The 24,432-nt window shown below is 36.6% G+C and overlaps 3 protein-coding genes and 1 long non-coding RNA gene across 4 annotated transcripts; 2 read left to right on the top strand and 2 right to left on the bottom strand.

Moving 5' to 3' along the window:
• Positions 1-834: 834 nt before the first annotated feature.
• LOC107696014 (somatomedin-B and thrombospondin type-1 domain-containing protein-like) lies at positions 835-8,221 on the top strand. Its single transcript, XM_016496148.1, has 5 exons — positions 835-1,715; positions 3,466-3,660; positions 4,849-4,924; positions 5,600-5,776; positions 8,088-8,221. The coding sequence occupies exons 1-5, from the start codon at positions 1,415-1,417 to the stop codon at positions 8,203-8,205; spliced, it is 867 nt and encodes a 288-aa protein (XP_016351634.1). The 5' UTR covers positions 835-1,414; the 3' UTR covers positions 8,206-8,221.
• Positions 8,222-8,257: 36 nt separating this feature from the next.
• Positions 8,258-13,159, bottom strand: LOC107696009 (telomeric repeat-binding factor 1-like; the record flags this gene model as incomplete). The annotated part of the gene is made up of 10 exons (XM_016496145.1): positions 8,258-8,886; positions 9,325-9,392; positions 9,690-9,787; positions 10,030-10,068; positions 10,294-10,403; positions 10,760-10,909; positions 10,989-11,075; positions 11,166-11,290; positions 12,675-12,776; positions 12,913-13,159. Coding segments are annotated over 10 exons (1,185 nt in total), but the record flags the coding sequence as incomplete, so codon positions are not given.
• A 31-nt stretch (positions 13,160-13,190) lies between these two features.
• On the top strand, positions 13,191-15,599 carry LOC107696013 (uncharacterized). Its single transcript, XR_001635052.1, has 3 exons — positions 13,191-13,352; positions 14,672-14,705; positions 15,535-15,599. It is a non-coding gene; the product is annotated as an uncharacterized LOC107696013 (long non-coding RNA).
• A 2,989-nt stretch (positions 15,600-18,588) lies between these two features.
• Positions 18,589-22,689, bottom strand: LOC107696012 (potassium voltage-gated channel subfamily B member 2-like). Its single transcript, XM_016496147.1, has 2 exons — positions 21,666-22,689; positions 18,589-20,761 (listed from the first exon to the last, which is right to left on the bottom strand). The coding sequence occupies exons 1-2, from the start codon at positions 22,531-22,533 to the stop codon at positions 19,656-19,658; spliced, it is 1,974 nt and encodes a 657-aa protein (XP_016351633.1). The 5' UTR covers positions 22,534-22,689; the 3' UTR covers positions 18,589-19,655.
• Positions 22,690-24,432: the final 1,743 nt, after the last annotated feature.

The raw sequence follows: 24,432 nt of genomic DNA, 5'->3' as shown, positions 1-24,432 counted from the left end.
GATTACAGTTACATTTATTTTGTAATTAAATTACGTAATTCTGTTACATGTAACTAGTTACTCCCCAACACTGCACATGACTTATAGTACCTAAGACAAATTGACTATGTCCTCTTTGGAGCTTGACATGTTCTGGTCTGGTTTTTGTTTATGGAAAAGAGCAGCTCAAAATAATAATAATAATATATATATATATATATATATATATACATATCATTTGCAGTTCCACTTTTCTTGCGGTTTGACTTTTTAAACTGGTTTATATGTGGACTTTGAACTTTTCAGTGTGTTGTAAATCAACCCACACGTAGATCCTGACTTTGATTGAGTTATGGTTGTATACTGATTAGATAAGTACTAATTCAGTAACCTAATTCTCTCACCTAATCACATTTCCATCACTCCAAAGAGGAAATGTCGCAGACATACCACCATTGTTACAACCCCTGGCTCGAAGGGAAGCAACAAAAGGAGGGACACACGAAAGCATAAAGCTCAATAGGAAAAGACTTTATTAAGCTCAAAAGTAAATCACTATAATAGAACAAAACACAACAGAAAAGATAATATTTCTGAAAACGTCAGCATCATCAGTGTGTAAAGCGGGGTGCCTGGCTGCTGGTGTAATGTACTGTTGTTGCCATGTAAAAGTGCTCAAAACAATACAAATCAAACCAAACACAACCCAATATCCCAAGTCCAAGACTCCTTTGTCTCTGCTAGTATCTCCTTTAAAGGAGCATCTGAACCACAGTGGCAGGTGTAGGCAATGGACTGCAAATTGAGGTGAGTCGTAGGCGGAGCTGCAAATCACAATTCGCCCAAATTCAAACAACGGGAACCGTCACAACCATTAATTAACAAACATAACATGAAGTCTCTCTGTGGGAGTTTGCATAGCAGTGGTGGATGCGCTCATGTACTGTCTGCTCTTGTGGATTCGATATGAAGATGTGACAGCAACCGGGCCTTGTGCTGCCCCAGGCTCTGTAGACTGGAGCCAGGCCAAATGCTCACATTCCTCCCACTGTTCCCTGCTGTACAAGCTTCAGAAACAGGCTGGGCACTGATTTGAGATCAGTTTGATGTGGTACAACAGGGCATAGCAGCCAAAAGAGCAGTATAGAGAGAAAGAGCTTTCACACACCCTTCACTCAAACAACATTTCCCCACCTCTCTTTTTCTCTACCTCGTTCACTTTTGTGTGCTGGAGCAAGGGCAGAGCGTTCCAGACGGATTTTACAGACACATCAGGGGTGGACATTCAATTCCTCTGCTCTGATTGCCACAGAATAGCTCATTCTTTCAGCCCAAGCTGTGTTTTTCTCTGTGCAAACAGAAGAGTTGTTTGGTCACAGGAATTCCAGGTCACAAGCATGACTTCACCTGTGACAGATTCATTTCCTCTCCAGGAATGAGACCTGTGGCACTGACTTCAAGAGGAACCGAAGACAGTAACAGGGACTTTTTAGAGTTCTTTTTGGAAATGATGGGGTTGTTGTCACTGGACCGGAGTGCTCTTCTGGTGGTGGCCACTCTTTTTGGGATGTACCAGTTTGCAGAAGGCGGATGCTCAGGAAGGTGCTGTGAAGGTACAGATTTCACCTGTGCCACTACTGACTGGAGGATGGACCGTGTCTATGGGATGTGTTATTGTGATGAGAAGTGTTTAAAGACTAAAGACTGCTGCTTTGACTACCCAACAGAGTGTCCAGGTATGTGGTACAGTAATATTTTGGTAGATGACTGGGCAATTTTTTTTCTAGTACATATTTTAAATAGTATAAATATAAAATGATAGATTTTATACATCAGTTAATGTAGTTCATTTAAATAGTACTGTGGTAGTAATGTAGTCTTTCAGTGAAAGGAATAGTTCACCAAAAAATGAAAATCTGCTGAAAATGTACTCATCCCCAGGCCATCCAAGATGTACATGAGTTCGTTTCCTCATTGAATCAGATTTGGATAAATTTAGCATTACAACTCTTGCTCACCAATGAATCCTTTGCAGTGAATGGGTGCCGTCAGAATGAGAGTCCAAACAGCTGATTAAAAACATCACAATAATCCACACCTTGTAAAGTGTTTGTAATAAACAAATTCAGAGTCCTCTATCCATAATATTGGTTTCTCCATTGAAAAAGTTGGCTCATCTGAATCAGGAGACAAATATGCACAGATAAAGTCACAGTTATAGGTGAAAACAGTCGAAAACAGTTCTAAACAAATATGTCAGTGGATTTTAATGTGAGAGGACAACAGAGGATAGACTTTTCACCGGAGGAAACGTTATTATGGATTATGGATTTTGGCCAGAAGCAACAGTTTAAAGTTAAAATGCCTTAACGATAGATTTGTTTCTCAAAAACACGCAGCTTTTCACTTCACAAGACATTGATTAAATGGCATGTGGAGCTTAGTTTAGTTTAGTTTATTTCATTTATTTGTACAGGGACAACGCACAACAACAGTGTTGTGCCAGAGTTAGCTATAAAGCTAATTTGCATCTGCAGTCCCTGGGCAGGATGTTGTTACAAAATTACAATATTAAGTCACAAACAATACAATACATACAACACATACAATATATATATATATATATATATATATATATATATATATATTTATTTTATTTTATTTTATTTTTGCAAAAACCAGCGCAATTTATATTTTAGGATAATATTTCTTCCTTTCATACAAAAGCAGTCAGCATCAAAGCTGTATCAATGCACGAGCTGTCAAATACGAAAATATTGAGCAAAACAGAATTCAGTTCTGTCATGTATCCTATACAGATCTGCCAGGGCAGCGTCTGTTTTTACGCTGAGCTATCAAATCTGCACTGACTTATTAATGTAGTGTAATTTGTAATTAATGTAGTGCCATTCAAAAACTTATGTAGGCCTGAGTCATTTACATTTGTTATAGCACTAATAATTAAAAAAAGTTGTTTGCCATGTCACAACTTGACACAAGCATTATTTTAATATTTATATACCAATGGTTCTCAGCCTTTATGACTCAAAGTCTTCCACTGTTTACAAGTTTTGTAGGCCACATTTTATTTTATTTTTTTTTTTTTCTTCTCAAAATACCAAATAGAATATTTTAGAGCTTGACATACTAAGAAAATGTATAGTAATAAAATGGGTTGTGTTATATATCTATAATGTATAAAGTAAGATTGTATTAATTTAAATGACTTTTCCAGGTCCAGAAATCACATTTTTAAAATGTAGCCAAAATGTACCCCAAAATATAGATTTTTCAAGACTGGGAGAATCCTGGAATTTCAAAAAAAAAAAAAAAAAGGATCGTCGAGAGAATTCAAATAAGATATATCTTGTTGCATATCTTGAGGATCCCTTGGAAGTTTGTTAGGGCCTAGTGGGCCCCCACTGGTTTGAACTGCTGATCGTGCTGATCTTGGACCTGTTTCTCACCTGTGGGTTGTGTTTTTAGCTCAGCCGTGTGTAGTGAGTGAGTGGAGTCATTGGAGCGGGTGCGCACAACCCTGCCAGCCCTCATTCCGGGTCCGGAGACGTAGCGTTGAGAAACTGCCCCAAAACAGCGGACAGGCCTGTCCGAGGCTGGAGGAACAGGCCGGATGCATGGAGTATCAGGACCACCAGGGACAGTTTTGCGCTTCTGTGCAAGGTATGAATCTTAGTCAAAATAGGCTATATTTTAGGCCCAAATGCAGAACAAATGTTAAACAGTGTAATCATTTCAAAGTTTTCCATAGACAACATATTTGTATTTTTTTTTAATTCATATTTGTAAGAGCTCTTGTGAAAATCGCAGTACTTATTACAGAATAATATATTTTTAAAGAATACTTAAGTGCAAACTGAATGTAATGTTTCAGACATTCAACTGCATGTTATTTACAATGAAATGAAAATGTATTATAGTTTACATTTATATTAAATGAAATTTGCTGAACTTTATATTAAATTAAGTTTTTGACCAACTTAAGTAGGACTTAAGTACATAATCAAATGTAATTTCATAATTCTATTGTCTTTGTATAATGGTTAAGGTGTGTTTCCGAATGTACTGCCAAGCATTTATGGTAAACTAAAATATATTTGAAAGCAACTTTTATTAAAATTGTGTGTCATGTATTTAATGCACTTCTAATTATACATTTGTAATGATGAAGTTGCAATTTATGGTTACACTTTATTTTAAAATGTCCTTATTACAGTGTAATTATACATTTAAGTAGTGAGAAACATTCATTAACTACATGTACTTACTGTATGGTTAGTGTTTGGCTACTTGCATGTAATTATGCAGAATTTATTGTTATTATAATAAGTAGATGTAACGTGTAACATGGACACCTTAAAATAAAGTGTTACCCAATTTATTCATGTAGTAGCCTATCAAAAAACACAGTGCTTTAGCAGGTAGGTTAGTAAACACATCAAAGTAAGTTTGAAGTTGAAGCATGACAAAAGAAGTACAGAAGAAGTACAAGTAAGAAATCTCTATTTTTATCACATTAATATTATACTATCTGCAAGTAGTTTTTAAAAAATAGATACTTTGTAAGATTTGAAGTACAAGTACTACAAGTACATATTCAAAACAAATAAGTGTACTTCTCTTTCAGTATTGCTTTTAAAATGGCCTGCCTTCTTGTTTACACTGGCAGAGATTAGAAAAAACACAGTGCGTCAAAAAAACTAAGGAACTTTTAAATTTATTTGATTATTAATTTTTAATAAATGTATAAATTTTTAACAAGTTTTTTTTATTTTATTTGATGGGCTAAATTTGATCACTTAGCTGTTTATTGGTGGAACCTAAACAGGGACTGTGTTGGATTAATTCCAGGAGCAGCATTTATAACAACAATGGAGTACAGCAAAGGCAGAACACATGATTTGTATGGGGCCCCAGTGGATGCTGGGTATGTATCACCGTAGATTAAACAAGCACAAAGACACTGTTCATGATGAGAATTTGTGATGAGAAGCCTGTTTACTCATTTCAACAAATAGTTCATTACTTTAAGCCAGCGGTTCTCAAACTTTTTAAACCAAATACCACCTCAGAAAATATTTGGCTCTCCAAGTACCACCATAATGACCAATCTTAAAATACAGTAGCGTAGTAGGCCTAACTATTCAGCTACAGCTCTGCACAGTTCAAAAACGAGGCAGTTTTATTCCTAATAAGAATATTTATTGTTGTCAGCCAGCTGAACATTGTAAATACACAGTTTGCACATTAACACGGCACAGTGCTTACAAACAGGTAAATAAAAAACTTAAATAATGATAAATGAAAATGTGTTGTACCTAAAAGTTAAATAAAAACTGTACTGTACTTAAATGTAAAAAAAAAGAAAGAAAAAAGAAAAACTTTACTCAAAGATTAAATTAAAATTTATTGTGTTTTAACCATACAGTCTATGGTTTAAGAACCACTGCTTTAAGCTATAAAAACAGATTGTCACAATATTTAACTTCTTGTAATTGCTTCTTGTAATTTAAATGTGACTTGATTTTATATTTATATAAATCTGAATTTTTTTTCTCGCAATTAACACTTAAGTCACTTGATGATGGCGTGTGCTCCACAGCTTCTGTATGGAGTTCAAGATGGAGTCTCTGACAGCGCAGTGCATGGTGGAGAACAGGCCCTACACGCGCTGGATGCAGTACTTGAGGGAGGGCTACACTGTCTGTGTTGCCTGCCAACCTCCGGCGATGAACAACCACAGTCGGAGCTGCCAAGGAGACGGTAACCTAGCTGAGAGGTAGTGTACCCATAATGCCAGTGTTATTTTTTTTTTTAGAGAACCTGATTCTGATGCAGCAACAATAGCACATCATCTTGTGAGTTCAGATGATTTCATGCTGAAACAACAACAGAATTCATGAGACGTTTTGCAAAAGACTCTTGTGCCATATTAATGTGTCCTTCATCACCATTGTGAATGGTTGAACTCTGACCTTTAGGATTTCTAGTGCTTGCGATTTCAATGTAGTACTTGAGGCATATGGATGTTTCTTCAACTACAGACTTGCCTTCAGGGATCTTATCTATGCACAATCAGCTTGTAACACTCCAAAGAGAAAGGAAAACTTGAAATCGCATCATATGACCCCTTTAAACCAACAGATTTCGAATTAAAACTGGATTAAAACCCTTTTTTATGCCTTCATTGTTTCTGCATACATTTTACTATTTTACAAGGCCCAGACTTTGATATTTAAAATATGAAAATTGCTCATAAAAACAATGCACTTCTTAACTTACAGTAATAATCTAAACACAATGTGAATTAATGTGTAAAAAGAACTATTTTTATATGACTGTCCCCCATGTGTTGTGCCATTTTCAACATGACCAAGAGTTTCCTCCTGTATGTTTTTTACATTTACATTTAGTCATTTAGCAGACGCTTTTATCCAAAGCGACTTACAAATGAGGAATAGAGTACTTATTCACAAAGGAGAGCTTGAGATGAAAGTAAACTTTTTTTTTATTTGAATAAATTAGGCCTAATACTTTCATTCAGCAAGAACCCATTAAATTGATCAATTGTCAATACAACCTATTATAATGTTAAAGTCCCCATGAAATCAAAATGAAAGTTTTTTTTGGGTGTTTCAAGGCACTTCAGAGGACCTTTAAGTTTATAGTTTATTTCAAATAAATGCTGTTCTTTTGAACTTCATATTCACCAAACAAATCCCGGGCAAAAAGAAAAATGCATCAGGTTTCCACAAAACTTTTAAATAACGTAGAATTTTTAGCATATCAGACTGGTTTCAGAAAGATCACTAAAGACTGGAGTACTGACTGCTGAGTCTAAATCCTCTTTGCAATGACATTATATTTTAAACTATTAAGACATTTTTTGAAGTTATTTTAAATTTCACAATATTAGTTTTTACTGTATTTCTGATCAAATAAATGCAGCCTTGGTGAGCATAAGAGACTTCTTTCAAAAACGCAAAAACAATAAAAAAAAAAATAAAGACCTAGATCTTTTAAATGGTATAAACTATAAAACTAGCCATTGCAAGACAAGTCAAGCATTTCATGCCAGAATCCTTTAAATATCATGGAAAGAAATCAAACACAATGCAAATGAAATGTAAATCACAAAACTCATAATGTAAAATAAGGTTTTTGTACCTGCCATCTAGGGCTGTGCAATATATCGAAATATCGCAAACGTACATATCGCCACAGCTTGCAATATTTGGGGCCATGAACAAAAGACGAGAAAATCACTCACTGCTCTTACCTAAATAACTTTTGTAGCTTAAATAAGAATCAGAGCATATTGAATTCAGAGTAAATACTAAGCAGTTTTATTTTTCCATTTTATTATTCAGTTCCTAAACTCATGTTAAAATGATTACACTAATGTTAAAAGGACATTTTTATGTAATGCTAGAGTAAAACACTACCCTTCACTTTCAGAAGTTGTTGTAGGGGTGCTTTCTTACTAGAATCAGAATCAAAATGCGCTGTATTCACCACTTAAGTGTGTGCAAACACAAGGAATTTGTTGTGGTTTTACAGGAGCTCTTGATACATACATACATACCAATAACCATATGACACAAGATAGTTATAAAAGTTCACAGAACTGACTCAGCAACAGCTGAGTAAAACTGTTTCATCTGAGTATGTGGCACTTTAAGCATTATCGTATCGCATATCGAATTATTTAATGAGTTATCGCATTTTTTTTCAATATCGCACAGCCCTACGTGCTATCTGATGGTAGACTCTTCTTGTCTTGGCAGGGATGAGCTTCTACACTGGCAGGCAGTGGGAAGCCCTCGCTGCAGCAAACACAAGGAATTTGTTGTGGTTTTACAGGAACTCTTGGTACATACATACAAATAACCATATATATATGACAAGATAGATATAGAAGTTCACAGAACTGACTCAGCAACAGCTGAGTGAAACTGTTTCATCTGAGCATGTGGCACTTTAAGCATTATCGTATCGCATATCGAATTATTTAATGAGTTATCGCATTTTTTTTCAATATCGCACAGCCCTACGTGCTATCTGATGGTAGACTCTTCTTGTCTTGGCAGGGATGAGCTTCTACACTGGCAGGCAGTGGGAAGCCCTCGCTGCAGAGGAACATGGAGGAAAGTACAGAGACTACAGCACTGCTCCTGTCCACATGTGCACAGCTTAATTTTCATTTAAACCCACCTAAGATGATTCTTCACTCCCTTGTTAAAATCCACAAATGAACATGTCCCACTTTCACATACATTTATTAAAAGTTCTTTAGTTTTTACAGTTGTAGCTTCAAATTAGTTTTTTTTCCCCCTGTGAAAATCTCTAGGAACAGATTTAAGGCAAAAAAACTTGCAAACTCACTTGCATCCTCTACTGGACAAATGTTGGTCTTACAGTTCAAACAAACAGCAACAGAAAGCTTCTAAAGCTGTTTTTCCAGCAGTGATACTTCTGCTAAATAGTTTTTACTTTTAATTTACAAAACGGCGCTCCTGAATTCCAAACATATTTCGTGAAATTACATGCATAACAATGGAATTATTCACTGAACTCTGAAACACTTGTGTGAATAAATGCATTACGTAAACTTAACCGAAAAAAAAGAAAGAAGGAATACACTTTCAAAAAGTGACTGAAAACAGCTTAAATACTGAAAACTTCAACTCTAAAGCTCTTTAAATACTAAAAGCAGAAGCCGCCGGCAGCTCAATAGTCTTCTATTTTCTTCAGGATTCTCCATCTGTCCTTCAGATTAACACCGGTGCGGTTGTCAAACTCAAAGTCATTCAGGATCATTCTCCATTTGCCCTCCCCATACTTCCTCACACCTGCTTTCAGCTTCCTGTCTTCTTCTGCGGTCCATTTCTGAAAGGAACAAACATTGATGCTGTTATTATGCGTACGAATGCTTGTACTGTAAACATACACACACACACACACACACACACACACGTCTGGTTTGCTATCCTTGTGGGGACTCTCCATAGGCATAATGGTTTTTCTACTGTACAGACCATATATTCTATTGCCCTACACCAACCCTACACCTAAACCTACCCCTTACAGGAAACTTTATGCATTTTTAGATTTTCAAAAAACTTAATTCTGTGTGATTTATTAGCTTGTTTACCCGTGGGGACCTCAATTTAGGTCCCCACCGTGACTCGAGTCCCCATGAGTCTGTGTGTATTCAGGTTTAAGTCCCCACCAGAATAGAAAAACAGGTATACACACTCTCACACACACTCACACACTCACACACTCACACACACAGTGAAGATGTCCACCTTTAGAGTAACTCACCCTTCTGGACTGGCTTGTCACACTAACATTGCTTTGTAAATCTGAACAGACACTACTTCTGGAAATTTCTGTGTGCATAAAACAGCATTTATTAATGATTAGAGATTTATATTAGGAACTTCATGTTCATAGAGTTTTTAAAGAGTTGTTCTAAACGTGTATGATGTTATTTCTGTGGAACCCAAAAACAGAATTTTAAAGAAGTTTATGGTACACATTTATAAAAATGTGCGGTTATAAGAATTGAGAAGATCTACAGTATGTGAAGTATTTTTCTCATGGAAAAACACGAGTGAGCACATTTTTAGTTGACTATCCTTTTAACAATGATTCAGTAAAAGAATATACAGTAAATGAGAACGTACTGTAAATGGAGGTTCTCTTGCGCGTGGTTCGCTCTTTCTTGGCAGTTTCAGGTTTCCATACGTCATGAATTTGCTTTGAAAAAAGTTTCCTTTTGGGTCTGTGAGAGAGACAGAATTATTTCAATTTCATGAATTTGTTTTCAATGAAAGCAATTAGCATTAAGACAACTAAATCAAGTAATTTGAGAGATAAAAAAACAATAAGGTAATGTAATTGAGGTCAGCTTCACTTGAGAATTATAAATCACTGATGATTAGTGTCAGGTGTTAGTCAGGTGACTGTTAATGTTCATATAGTGTAAGGGTATGTCGCTGTTGAAATCACTTTCAAGGCCCTCACCTGATATTTAGCACCAGTGGATCCACCTGTTCCTCATTTCTGTGTGGAAACACCAACACCAAATAAATAATTAATTTATATTTAAAATATTTTATTCAGTTAAAATGCATATTAAATAAAAAAATTCACAATTTAAGATTTTACTTTAGAAAAAGAGTTTTATTCAATTTATAAATGACCAGAACCAAATAAATAAAATGTGAATTAATTTTATTAACAGACAACTGCAGTTTAAAATTGTATAGATGAAAGAGATGCTTTTACTCTTCTGGTTTGTTTGACTCTGTGCTGGATGGAGTCCTTTCACTTCCATCCTGTTCAGATGAGGTTTTCTCAGATCTCTCATGACGGGCTTGAACCACTTTTAATGCTGCCTAAAACAAACATACACCAAAAAAAAAGGGTGAGGCACTTCATTGCATTTCTTGTAATATGCAGCAAAATACACAGTTTATAAATCACAAAGTAAACCATTAGTGGCAAGCAAATCTGCTCTTAAGAGCTCAACATCTTGTCTTTACCTTTATTAGGTGGTTATTGAGTATTGAGGGGGAAGCTAATTGCACAATTTCCATCCCATACCCTCAGGAAAACACCACAATTCTAAGAGATCTTTAGGCAAATACGGTGAACACATTGAAACCCCAGTCAATGAAGCCCATTAGGACTTTCCCACAGGATGTAAGGTGGATTCGTTTTTTGGTAAGCATGACAAAAAAAGTCCTCATACTTCGAATAAGAAAACGGAGGAACGTCCCTGGCTGAATGTGTTGAGGAATGTGTCAATGTTCTCCAAAAGCTGGTCGAAAGTGAAGTTCATCAGGAGCTGATCATACGTGTCCTTCTTACTCACAATGGTGGTCAGCTTTCCTTGTAGTTTCTGTTTGGAAAAAATGATGTTAATTTGCTGCATTGTATGAAAAAGCATGTTAAACTGTAACAGGTAAATAAATACGCACCGCTGGTAACTCAGTCTCTTTTTCCAGCCACTGCAGGGTTTCATTTGCCAACTTTGAATGTCCTTTCTTCACACACACAGCAACAGACTTGGACACAAAATAAAAACAGAATTGTCAGGACTGAATCCCATTCAAACTCTACAATGTGAAACACCTGTCACTCTCAAACATAAATACCTGAACAATCAGTAGCGTCTTGATCTTAGCATGCAAGTCTGAATCAGATACTTTCTTTAACGACTCCCAAATCGGCAACGCTGACATCAAGGGAGTGATTTGAGAAACATGATCATAACGGACTTCTGAAATACACAACACAAGACAGATTTTGACATGATGGATTAGCTGACTGAACGGTCACTGAATCGTTTGTTTACATTTGTCTTTGCATCTTAAAAAAATGAATTTGGTTTTCGTGATATACCGTACAGTACTCTTGCAAAATCTCATGCTCTATCTAGATGAGGCTTCATCAAAGTTGTAAAAGACTTGTGATAGTGTAAGAATGAGTTAAAAAATGAGAAAACAAATCAGAAAGGTTCTTCAAAAAATGCCATCATTTTACAACAAGTGTGTTTATGAATTTATAGCCGTCATCAGGTTTTCACAGTGTTTTACATACAAGGCAAGTTTTTTTCTCTCTCTCATGAGTTATAAAACTTCGCTTCAGTAGCACCTCCAATTCCTCTTTATATTCTTAAGGTTTTAACAGAGGGGTTTGCTTATATATCTCCTGGTTTGTATAAAAAAAAATCCTAAAAACATTGTAAATTTTTTTTTTCTTTTTTTCTGGCCGTTGACAGCATTTTCTGATTTAAATGCTGATAGAAAAAGATCCAAAATCCCTTCTGTAAAAACACTTAACTCATATATCAATATGTCAAAATGAATCAAGAATTTTGAACCTGGCTTTATTCACTGTTCTGGAAATTCACGCAAATGTGTGCCTGTTTAATTAGAGAATGCTTATTTGCATACGTATACATAATTCAAGAAAATTGCAATACAAAACTAATGTCTGAATGTAATGTGATGAATAAATTCCTGTGTTCCTGTGGCTAAGTGGTAGAGCATCCCACCTTCAATACCACGACTGAGGTGCCCTTGAGCAAGGCACCGAACCCTCAACTGCTCCCCGGGCGCCGCAGCAAAAAATGGCTGCCCACTGCTCCGGGTGTGTGTTCATGGTGTGTGTGTGTTCACTGCTGTGTGTGTGCACTTTGGATGGGTTAAATGCAGAGCACTAATTCCGAGTATGGGTCACCATACTTGGCCACATGTCACGTCACTTTCATTGTGTTAGCAGTGCAAAAGGTTGTGAGTTCAATTCCCAGGGAACACACATACTGGTAAAATATGTATAGCCTGAATGCACTGTAAGTCCTCTGCTAAATGCATAAATTATTATTAATTATTAAATTGTGGACTGATGGTGATTTCTATCAGTTTAACGTTTTTACTCTATTCAACTGTGGTTTCTTGCTTTGAATTAAAAGAATCATTCAAATTTCCAGGATTTTTCCAGGTTTTTCAGGACCGTGACAGCACTGCGTCATGGAGTTACACTGTAGATGTTAAATGTCTAGCTATTATTTCAATTAACTGTAAAGCTAAGCAAGGTTCTTAAACGAAAAGACATGATCTGGCACATGTAAATATACATGGCTAATAATGTGTTGACATTACCCAGGTTTTCCCCGTCCATCACTCTGGCAAGGAAGCAGCAGATCGTTCTCTGAGTGGGGTGCTCTGACCTGTGGGAACACGACTCAAGATCATCCACTATACCTGTGGAATAAACAAGACAACAAATGAGAATACAGTACACACAACATCTGCAGTACGATTAAAAATAAATAAAAGCATCTAAGTTAGCATTAATTATTATAATAAAAATATATTTATTACACTAAAAACACATTACTTTCAAATAGTTTCAAAGTTTTACGAAACTCCAGCGCAGATCTGTCTCTGAAGAGCCGACATAGCGCCGCGAAGTAATAATCGATCACCCATGACTGGACAACACCCTCGACTTCAGTTAAATTGATTTTATCAGTCGTGCTGGATATTATATCATTCGACGACCCCTCCATCTTCTTGTTTATGTTGAAAACAAACGTTCCCGCCGAGCGCTGACTGTTCTGCTGGCGGAGTTTATGAGCCAGTCTGGCCGCAGCGCCACCTGCCGGCGCGGAGGAAACAACAATAGGAACGTTTTATGGTGGAACTGAATAAAAGCTTTTCTCAAAATCTCACAACTACGTCAACAACGAGGCGTATTTTACATATTATTATTTTTTTTTAAATATTTTGCGTTGAGCTGATTTTGCTGTGTCCGAAGGACGTTTGCCATTTCCGCAGGTAACGTAGGCCTAGCTCCAACATGAAACAAATCATTATTTTGGTGGGGAAAGTACAGCAGAAGCCTTGGATTTGATGAATTATGTGATTAATTGTGTAACTTAGGTGGTTTGTTTGAATCTAAAATATTACATCCTGGTCTGATGAAATTAAAGAAATTGGAACTGGTAGAAATCGATATTTTTAAACATGTTTAAAATATACAAAATATAGGCCTAGAAGAATTGACCATCATGTAAGTTTCATAAGTTTATCTTCTTATTTCCAACCTGTTAGTTATATCATGTTAATTATATTATACCCATGTAGATAATACACTTATTTATATTAACCAAATTAATACACTTATATTTCCTTTCATATAAATGACAACATAAGCATTTTCAATGCTCTTTAAGTTCTACCTGACAGGATTGACCTGTATACACTCTATTATATACATAAATATTTTAGACAAGCATATAAACTACATTAAAAGCAGAATCTTAATGGCTAATCTATAAAATCCCTGAATGAACTTTAACTTGAGGATTTACTTCAAATGGTTGAGATATTGCTTTCAGAGGAAAACATAATAAAAAAAAAAAATTAGAATAGAAGCAAGTCTGCAATTAAAATGATCTACAAACACAAAGATACACAAAGATAGATAATAAATGAGGCTATATTTTCCTGTTCACGCTCTCAAAGATTGTGTAGAAAATAGGTGCCACACTAGTTCAACCCATGAACACGTTTGCTAGTGAACCCTGGCATTAGGGATGGAATTTGCTCAGATAAGGATGAAAACCAAAGTTGTGTGGCTGTGTGTGGAATTCTCTTCTGTAATTACGCCAAATTTTGTTAGATTTTGATGATAAATGCATTTTTGACAAAATATACAGAGCAAGGTACTGAGCATAACGTTGCTTCAAAACTACTATTAAAATTGTTATTTTATAGAATAAATAATTTTGTATTTATAAAAAAATAGCAATAAAATCATTTTTGTATGTAAGTAATTCTACACTTTGGACTTTAAAAAAAAAAAAAATATATAGCCTACTGTATCGACTGGAAAAGCACCCGTGAGAGTGGAATATATAGGCCGTGTTTGATGGCCAGGGGGTCTTAATATGGCAAGAAGCTAGTTTATCATGTATAATACCACCTTTTTTTTATTAATTTTGGATTGACAAAGTTATTGAACTAGAAAAACATTCCTGCTTTTGTCTCAGGCTGTGAAACCGCACAAGATATTAAGTTTGATTACATGCCAATCATGTAAACATGTTTATTATCTCTTGTTTTCTCTATGTTCAACCGGAAATACACCCAAGAGTGAGGACAGAAGAGACACTTGAAGAGCCGCAGGTACACTACCTTTCAAAACTTTGGGTCTGTACGATTTTTTAACAGAAGTCTCTTTTTTTCATCAAGGCTGCATTTATTTGATCAGAAATACAGTACAATTTATAATATTATGAAATACTATTATAATTATTTTTTGTTTTTCAATACATTTTAAAATGTGACCCTGGAGCACAAAACCAGTCTTAAGTCGCTGGGGTATATTTGTAGCAATAGCCAAAAATACATTGTATGTGTCAAAATTATAGATTTTTCTTTTATGCCAAAAATCATTAGGACATTAAGTAAAGATCATGTTCCATAAAGATATTTTGTAAATTTCCTACTGTGAATATATTAAAACTTAATTTTTGATTAGTAATATGCATTGCTAAGAACTTAATTTGGACAACTTTAAAGGCGATTTTCTCAATAGTTTGATTTTTTGCACCCTCAGATTCCAGATTTTCAAATATTTATCTCGGCCAAATATTATCCTATCATAACAAACCATACATCAATGGAAAGCTTGTTTATTCAGCTTTGAGAAGGTGTATAAATCTTCAAATTTAAAAAAATGGACCATTATGACTAGTTTTGTGGTCCAGGGTCACAAATTTATTTTGTTATTATTACAAATTTATTTGTTTCATTTATTTCAATGATGGCAAAGTCCAATCTTCAGTGTGATCTTTCAGAAATCTTTTTAATATTCTGATTTGGGGCTCAAGAAACATTTCTTATGATCAGTGTTGAAAACCGTTAATCTTTTTGTGAAAATTGTAATTTACTTCTTTTCAGGATTCTTGTTTTGAATGTGTTTAATTAATTTTTGCCATTTTTTAATGTCTAGCTCTTGTGTACTATGAAGAGGAAAAGGGTTGAATAAAGGCAGGAGATGGAAGTTGCAGAACACAAGTGAGTTATTTACACATTTATTTGTTATCCTGCATATGCTAGTAGACTTAACATAGACAATGCAGTTTATTTTACAGAAATATTGACATACATGTACCATGACAAAGTGTTCTGTGATCACATAATTATACAGATTACTACATGCATTCAAAGATGCTGATATGTGCAGAAACAGTCTGCAGCTTAAAGGTGTCTACGGACATTGAGATACAAGATAACATCATTTAAACAAAAACAGAAAAGAGGCAGAAGACGTGAGAGGAAGAAATACAATGTAGCAAGGATGCATGGGAGAACAGGCTATGACACATGGGATGACACACTCATATTTAACCTCGCTTTCAAACAAAAAAAATAAAACTACACGCTTGCCATGACGATATATATCACAAATGATCATGTGATGAGAAGCATGCTTGTTCACAGTCCATCAGCTGTTAGAGTTCATTTTACCATTTACACACAAGTCACACAGACCCAAATCCCTTTGCATCTACTGCTCCCATAAAGGCTAATGGGAGATGCTTCTATAGTCATATGATGACATGCTACAGATCAATAAGCAGTTGATTGCCTGGAGTGAGTTTTGAAGAAAACAAAAGAGTTTAACAGTACCGACTTTGAGCCCCACTCATTTGCCTTTATTCAACAGGTGCTAAATGGTGTGAATCTTTCATTTGTGCAATAGTTAAAACTGTAATTTTGAAATGCCACAAAAATGCGCATGAGAACCTGCCATTGACAGATAAAAATACTGGGATACCAGTTATAAATAACTTTTATCTTATGAGCTGTTCAAATGATCAGGGCTCTGAAATTGTATTTTTGAGCATATGCAAGAACTTATAAGACATGAGACGTTTCATTATATCATATTTCGTTTTGCTTGTGCTGGCATCACTTAAAGGGACAGTTCACTCAAAAATGAAAAGTCTGTCCTTATTTACTCATGCTCATACTTTCTTTATATGTTTAGATATTTTGAAGACCGTTTTTGTCCATATAATCAAAGTCAGTGCAGCCCAAAACAACACTGAACCCCACTGACTTTCATTGTATGACAAAATATCAACTATGTTCCACAGAAGAAAGAAAGTCATACAGGTTTGGAGGCGAGTAAATGATGAAAGAATTTTCATTTTTTGGTGAAGTATTTCTTTTAAACAGTTGTTGCTGTGTATGTGGTACTGAGTACATTGTAGCAGCTTTAACATGCTGAAAAAATATTTCACTCTAAAAACAAAGTCCATTCATTTACCATAACAGAGTTGCCTACAGGCGGTGCTAGCCAGGCACAAAATTTGTTACAAAACTTCATTCACTGATGACTTAACCTTCAATATTTATATACAGCATCGCCATATAATATTTGGACACTTAAATTTCATACAAAATATCACACTAAGTAGCATTTGCAAGGTTTTTTTTTTTCAAAACTAACAGTAGTTTTCTTTATTATTCAAAGTAATTGAGTCATTTTGAATACTTTTTCCTACCAGTTTATACTGTACATTAATATTTGACAACCAAAAAGTGTCTCTTATTTTTGAAAAATGTTTTGCTTTAAAAAGTGTGCTTGTGCTATGTATCTGTAAAATAAATTCTACTTAATTTGATATTTTGTAAAAAATATCATACATTTTGTCCAAATATTTTTGGGGCCACTGTATATGAGGCATATAACACACAGCAGGGAAGCTGACCATCCTGTGGGAATGCATGAGATGGGCCATTATTCAACAGTCTATCAAAACAGAAACAGGCATGTGACGACGTTCTTTAAAAAACAGCGACAACAAAAGAAACAAGATGATGCGTTTTTTAAATGAAGAAAACATAGACATCCACCATATCAGAAGATTAGTGTCGTAGAAAACCTGAGAACTTAATATTACGCTTATCTATTACTTAAAGACCTGATTTTTTTCCCCCTATAAAAAGTATAATTTTCTGTACAGTGCTATATGAATAAAGCCAACTGATTTGTTGCCTTCTCATAAATGTTTATGAAGAGGCACGCATCATTTCAAACTCCATATGGCAGGAAATTGTTGTTGTGCAGAATTTTGGTTTAGAAAAAATAGAACCACTGTCAGCATTAATTGATAAAACAAAAATACTTTTTATGAGCCCATCAAATCATTTCAAGAGTTTGTTTTTCATATTTCAATGAACCTGTTTGTAGACATTTATAAAAGACCCTCCTGGTCTAATTTGTCAGAAGAATCTTATTTGAAGAGTATAACCGGAGTGAAGTATTTTTGTAAAATATCAAATCTTTTTTATTTTTGAGTGGTAACACTGATATTTCAAATATTAAAGATATATCATCTGAAAAATACAATTGAAGTCTCTGCCTGTACACTTACAAATCCATTAGACTGTAAATAAAGTGCCACAATTCTTGGCCTGCATAGATTGCAGTATGCTGTATTGCACTTTCCACCATAGCGTAACCACCAGAGCCAGCTGAAGTCTTGAGTTCCTCCTCCTCCTCCTCGTCTTTTTCACAATCCTCGTTCAGCCCATTCAGATTGTGTGATTTCTCCAAACACAATGTACATTTTGAACAATCAGCCAACTGCCATGCCAAAGCAAGTAATATACACACATTTCCAGCAATCTTGGAATAAAGGCAACACAAAATGGATATTCTCTCATGTGACAGGAAAAACATGTCGGCCAGATGGTAATGCATAACTCAAAAGAGAACAAACTATTCTTGAATACTCTGTAAAACCAGACAAATGTGAGTTTTTGTTAAGAAATGACTCAAAGGTCAGGCATCTGAATGATACAGATATGGTGAAATATGAATAATAATGAAACCACTCATGTGAAAAATTAAAACTGTAGTGGCATTTACACTACTGTACTCTCGTCAAATGAAGAAAATTATTAAGTTTGATGTCTGTGTGTAAATGAAAACATAGTTTGTGTTTTGGTCCTTTTGAGAAGTAAATATAGCATTACTAAGAGGACTGTTTTATTTAGTTTTAACAGGGAAATATGTGAAGAACATTTGTAGGTTTGAATGACCAGAACCACTAATTTGATAACACTAATTAGTCTAATACCACTATGTAGACTAGTTTTTCTTAAACTGACTGTTTGCTGTGCTATTGAATATTTGAGTATGTAAAGATAAGCTAAGACATACATACCCGCTGTACTCATGTGTTTGTATAATATATGTTTAAACCTAAAACTTTTTTTTGAAAGTTGACATCTAACTTTATCCAGGTATCGCTCGCTATGGCGATACATAATAGTCAATATATAATTTGCATTTACAGCTACTGTATATTATCCGATTGCTATTCTCATTTGGCAACTACAGGTGTATATGCAACGCTGATATCAAGAAAAAAGTGGTGCAATTCATCTGGTCATTAAATCGAGATTTTGATGCTGCTAATTTGAGTACCCAACCAAAAAATAAAAATAAAACAAAATAAACCCCCCAAATAAATATGTGACATCGTAGACCATTCCTAAAACACAAACACATCTGCATAATGTACACATTGCATTTCTACAGAAAGTCATGATATGTTTCAATACGTCGCTACTTTTCACAGTCTTTGATGAAAATTCCCTCTTTAAAACGGAAAAAAGGCTAACAAAAACCCTTTTGACATCTATTATACCCTCTGTGGCTATGTGCATTGTCATTGCTGTAGTCTCTATATTTACCGTGGAGTGCTCTCAGCAAACTAAGCACCGTAAAACAGCTTTGTTAATATGCATGCTCTTGTAGATCTGTCCCCCTATGGTTCCGACTGTCTCTAAAAAATAATAAACAAGTGAAAAGGTAAAATCTACAGGTAGGTCAACAGTGTCCTCATTGTTGGGTAAATACATTCTAAACAAGCCTCTCGTTTGCACCCGCATCCTCCAGGTCTCGTCTGCAAGAAACTGCAGTCTCTTTTGTGTTATTGACAATGACACAATTACAAGGGACTTTTCATGCCATGCAAAAATATCTTTCAGACCACATCTGAGTGCCCCTTTCTCCACCAGTGCGCTCCACTCTGTCAGAATGTCAAGCCACAGTCACATACCGGTTTCGCAAGATGGCGAGTGATTGCCATCCCCTGGCATTAGATGGATCTCCGGCGTAAACATGTGGTTCTCTACCTTGTGTTCACTTTGGTTAGAGTCTGGCTTTTCCTCCCCATTACCACCGACTACCACTTGAGTGCAGTTCTGTGCTGCTAGTTTGGGTGAGGAGATGGCTGCAGAAGCCACTTCCGTTTGGTTCTGTTCCTCATGGTAATCCTGTTCCTCCAGGTTCCCCAGAAGCAGTGCCGTCTCCCCAGGATGGTATCCACCGGCTAGCATCTTCGGAGAAAGAACCAAGCCTTTCACTGGGATACTACCCAGCATTTCCGAATCTGAACAAAGAGGAGAGCACTCTCCCTCCGGGGAGTCGTCTTCCAGAAGACTGTTGTTGACATCCTGTGGAGAAGATGTGTTGGGCGGTGTCAGAGGAGCGTCCTCTGGCGTTTCGATGAAGTTGACTTTGAGGCCCTTTGTCTTCATTGGATTTGTGCCTCGAATGGAGCTTCTGATGTTCTCTATGACCTCGTTGAAGTTCTCCCCATCGGGTGACTTGTCGATGTCTCGGTTGAGAGTCTCAGAGTTCTCCTCCGGACTCATGTCAGAGGGTGTTAGCTGGCCGAGGTGAAGTTTCGGAGGTACTTTCGATTGCCTTTGCTGAATCTGCTCTGCTGTATAAGAAGGGGTGGATGCCTTCTCACCCTGTCCAAACTCAGCAGTGCAGCTCGCAAAGCTGTCAACACTCGATATGCTCCTGACATCGGTGATTGCTCTTTCCTTGGGTTGCCGTTCGGTGGCCATTGGGACTTCCTTCATCTCCAACTCTACCTCATGGTTTGACACAGCTGCAGGTTGTGTGCTGTTGATTGTGTTGAGATCCGAGAAGGACTGTGTCTTTGTCATCTGGTTATACATTTCAGCCAGTTTCTGAGCATTCAGATGCTGTGGACTCAGCGTTCTCACGTATTCCCGTGAGCCGTTTGGGTCGCTGTCGGGAAATTTCTTGTCAAAGGATCTGAGGCTGGTATCCGAGGATGTGCGCTGTGGAACACCCCACCGGCTCGGAGAAAGGTGGTTGTCCATTGGCCGTTTATCATCACCTTTGTCCACGGCGACGTCCATTAGCTCCATACTTCGTGCGAAGGCATCTTTCAGGTTCATTGAAACAATGCTGCCATTTCTCTTGGCTCGTTCTAAGGCCTCTCTTCTCTTGATGGCTTTCTCCTGTCGTTTCTGCTCCTTGTAGAACTCGGAGAAGTTATTCACAATAATAGGGATGGGTAAGGCAATGACCAACACACCAGCAATGCAGCAAAGTCCTCCGATTATTTTGCCAAGCAGAGTCTGTGGGTAAATATCTCCATAGCCCACTGTGGTCATGGTGATTGTAGCCCACCAAAACGAAGCTGGGATGCTGGTAAATTTGGTTGCATCCTCATCCTTCTCTGCAAAGAAGACCAAACTTGAGAATATCATGATTCCCATGGCTAAAAACAATATGAGTAAGCCGAGCTCATTGTAGCTGCGCCTGAGGGTGAATCCAAGAGACTGCAGTCCTGTTGAATGTCTTGCCAACTTCAGAATCCTCAATATTCTCATGATGCGGAATATCTGTACCACCCTCCTCACATTCTGGAACTGCAGCACACTTTTGTTCGACTCAGTCAGAAAATGCTCTTTCCTTGGGTTGCCGTTCGGTGGCCATTGGGACTTCCTTCATCTCCAACTCTACCTCATGGTTTGACACAGCTGCAGGTTGTGTGCTGTTGATTGTGTTGAGATCCGAGAAGGACTGTGTCTTTGTCATCTGGTTATACATTTCAGCCAGTTTCTGAGCATTCAGATGCTGTGGACTCAGCGTTCTCACGTATTCCCGTGAGCCGTTTGGGTCGCTGTCGGGAAATTTCTTGTCAAAGGATCTGAGGCTGGTATCCGAGGATGTGCGCTGTGGAACACCCCACCGGCTCGGAGAAAGGTGGTTGTCCATTGGCCGTTTATCATCACCTTTGTCCACGGCGACGTCCATTAGCTCCATACTTCGTGCGAAGGCATCTTTCAGGTTCATTGAAACAATGCTGCCATTTCTCTTGGCTCGTTCTAAGGCCTCTCTTCTCTTGATGGCTTTCTCCTGTCGTTTCTGCTCCTTGTAGAACTCGGAGAAGTTATTCACAATAATAGGGATGGGTAAGGCAATGACCAACACACCAGCAATGCAGCAAAGTCCTCCGACTATTTTGCCAAGCAGAGTCTGTGGGTAAATATCTCCATAGCCCACTGTAGTCATGGTGATTGTAGCCCACCAAAACGAAGCTGGGATGCTGGTAAATTTGGTTGCATCCTCATCCTTCTCTGCAAAGAAGACCAAACTTGAGAATATCATGATTCCCATGGCTAAAAACAATATGAGTAAGCCGAGCTCATTGTAGCTGCGCCTGAGGGTGAATCCAAGAGACTGCAGTCCTGTTGAATGTCTTGCCAACTTCAGAATCCTCAATATTCTCATGATACGGAATATCTGCACCACCCTCCTCACGTTCTGGAACTGCAGCACGCTTTTGTTCGACTCGGTCAGAAAAATAGTGACATAGTAGGGTAATATAGCTAATAAGTCAATGACATTTAGTGGCCCTTTGAAGAATTTCCACTTGTTTGGAGATGACAGGAAGCGCAGGAGATACTCCATTGTAAACCATGCAATACACACGGCTTCAACGTGAGCGAGTTGAGGATTGTCATTGGCCTGGCCAAATTCATCTGTCACTTGGAGTTCAGGCAAGGTGTTCAGGGAAAGTGCAACAGTTGAAAGAACGATGAACAGAATGGATATGATGGCCAATATCTGCAAGAGAAAGAAAAAAAATGCGTAAGTCATTATGATTTTTCTTGGTTCATTATGCAAAAATTAACAAAAGATTTTGTGCAGTGCTAAAGATAAACTTGCAACAATATGTTTAGTTAAATTGTGTACTTTCTTATGCAATGAAAGCATGAGCGCAAAGCCTTTCTGTCTCTCTCTTTACACAGACACACACACACACACACACACACACACACACACACACACACAATCTTATTTTCTTAAAATAATGTTTTTAAGGATACATTAAAATGAAAGGCAAATCTATTTTAGTGGACAATTAAATAGAAAGTTAATATTACTTTCTATTTAATTTTCTACAAAAATTGGATTAGTTTTAAGTAATTTATTGATCCATTTGCTTTGCAATTAAATATTGTTGGCAACAAGATTAAAGTTTAAAAATATTCTAACATTATTTGTCTTGATTTTAGCCTTTACATCCTCAAAAGCAATCACTAAACTTTCTTTTGCATGCCTCTTCTTGTGTATCTCAAGCATCAAGATAAATTGGTCCTAGAACAGCTCTGGAAAATTTGATAACATAAGAACACAGTAAATCCATTTTGTTATGATTAGAGGAGTCAGATTTCGTGCGTGTTTTGTTTGTGTGTCGTAGGTGGGATCAAAAACCATAAAAATAAGGGCATAAATAAAACCAGTACAAAAATAGCATCCCATTTTCTTTGATTACCTGTGTTGAAGGGGACCTCAATGAATGAGCGAGCATATGGCATGAATATCAAACAAGAGCATGAAGTGACAGCTCTCTACCCATAACTAGCTTCAGTAAATGAATGAGTGGGAGGATCAAGCGTGAGCAGACCTTCCTGCCACTATTGACCAACTGCAGGTTGAGCTTTTCCAATCTGAGCAGGTCGAAGACAACAGCCATGCCTTCACCCATGTATTTCTCACTGCACCCTATCTGCTGGGAATAGTTCATTCAACATGCACCATTGGTCACCTGTTAAAAAAAAGATATCTTGCTTTTTTAAAGACCTGGCAAATTCTTTGTTCCCTCAATGATTGTTCCATTCTTTATTGTCTGGCAATCCAGTAAAAGAGGGATTTGGTCATACGTAACTTGTCACATGGACATGCCACCTGATGTACTACGATAATGTTCTTTATCTAGTATTGCTTTGTAATCTCCTGCATCTTCAGATGTTTTGTGAGATTGTGATGATGTACAAACAAAAACTCCCAAGAGCTCAGCTACCGAACAAGCAGCACATTCAAATAATGCCATATATGATTAAACATCACTAGAATTTCTGGTTCCTTTTGCATAATTTGAAATGCTAAATCAGTTACTTAAGTGTCTCATATATCTAATTTATCTTCCTTTACAAATATTGATTCCTGGCCAATGTAAAACCGCATACGATATTATTTATATTATATTATATTATATTATATTATATTATATTTATTGTTATTATACATGTAAATTTAATTTAATTAATTTTAATTTAATTTAATTAAAAAAAATTATTTAATTTAATTTAATTTAAATTTATTATACATGTAACTTGTGACAAGGACACATTAAAATAAAGTGTTACCCATTTATTTCCTGTTTTAACTCTGCTAACGCAAAACAATATTCGATAAATGTCTAATTAATCTCTAGAGGTCAAAATAGCAGCGGATAAAAGGTGACTATTATTCTGATTGCGGTCGAGAGAAGGTCTCCAGGAATATTAGGGCTAATGAATCAAATCTTCCATTACAGACCTAGAGCCTTTTATAAATGAGAGTAGGATTGATATTTATGAGGAGAGACGTCTCTCAATCATCTCTAGCACAGTTCAGGTGATTCTGAAGGGTGCATAAGTTTCTCTGACCTTGACGTGTCAGATGAGCGAACACTCTCCTTTCCTTTGTAGAATTCTGTCAGGATTACACGGA

The sequence above is a fragment of the Sinocyclocheilus anshuiensis genome, unplaced genomic scaffold (genome assembly GCF_001515605.1).
Source record: "Sinocyclocheilus anshuiensis isolate Anshui unplaced genomic scaffold, SAMN03320099.WGS_v1.1 scaffold786, whole genome shotgun sequence".
Taxonomy (NCBI): domain Eukaryota; kingdom Metazoa; phylum Chordata; class Actinopteri; order Cypriniformes; family Cyprinidae; genus Sinocyclocheilus; species Sinocyclocheilus anshuiensis.
This window is presented reverse-complemented; position numbering and strand designations above follow the sequence as displayed.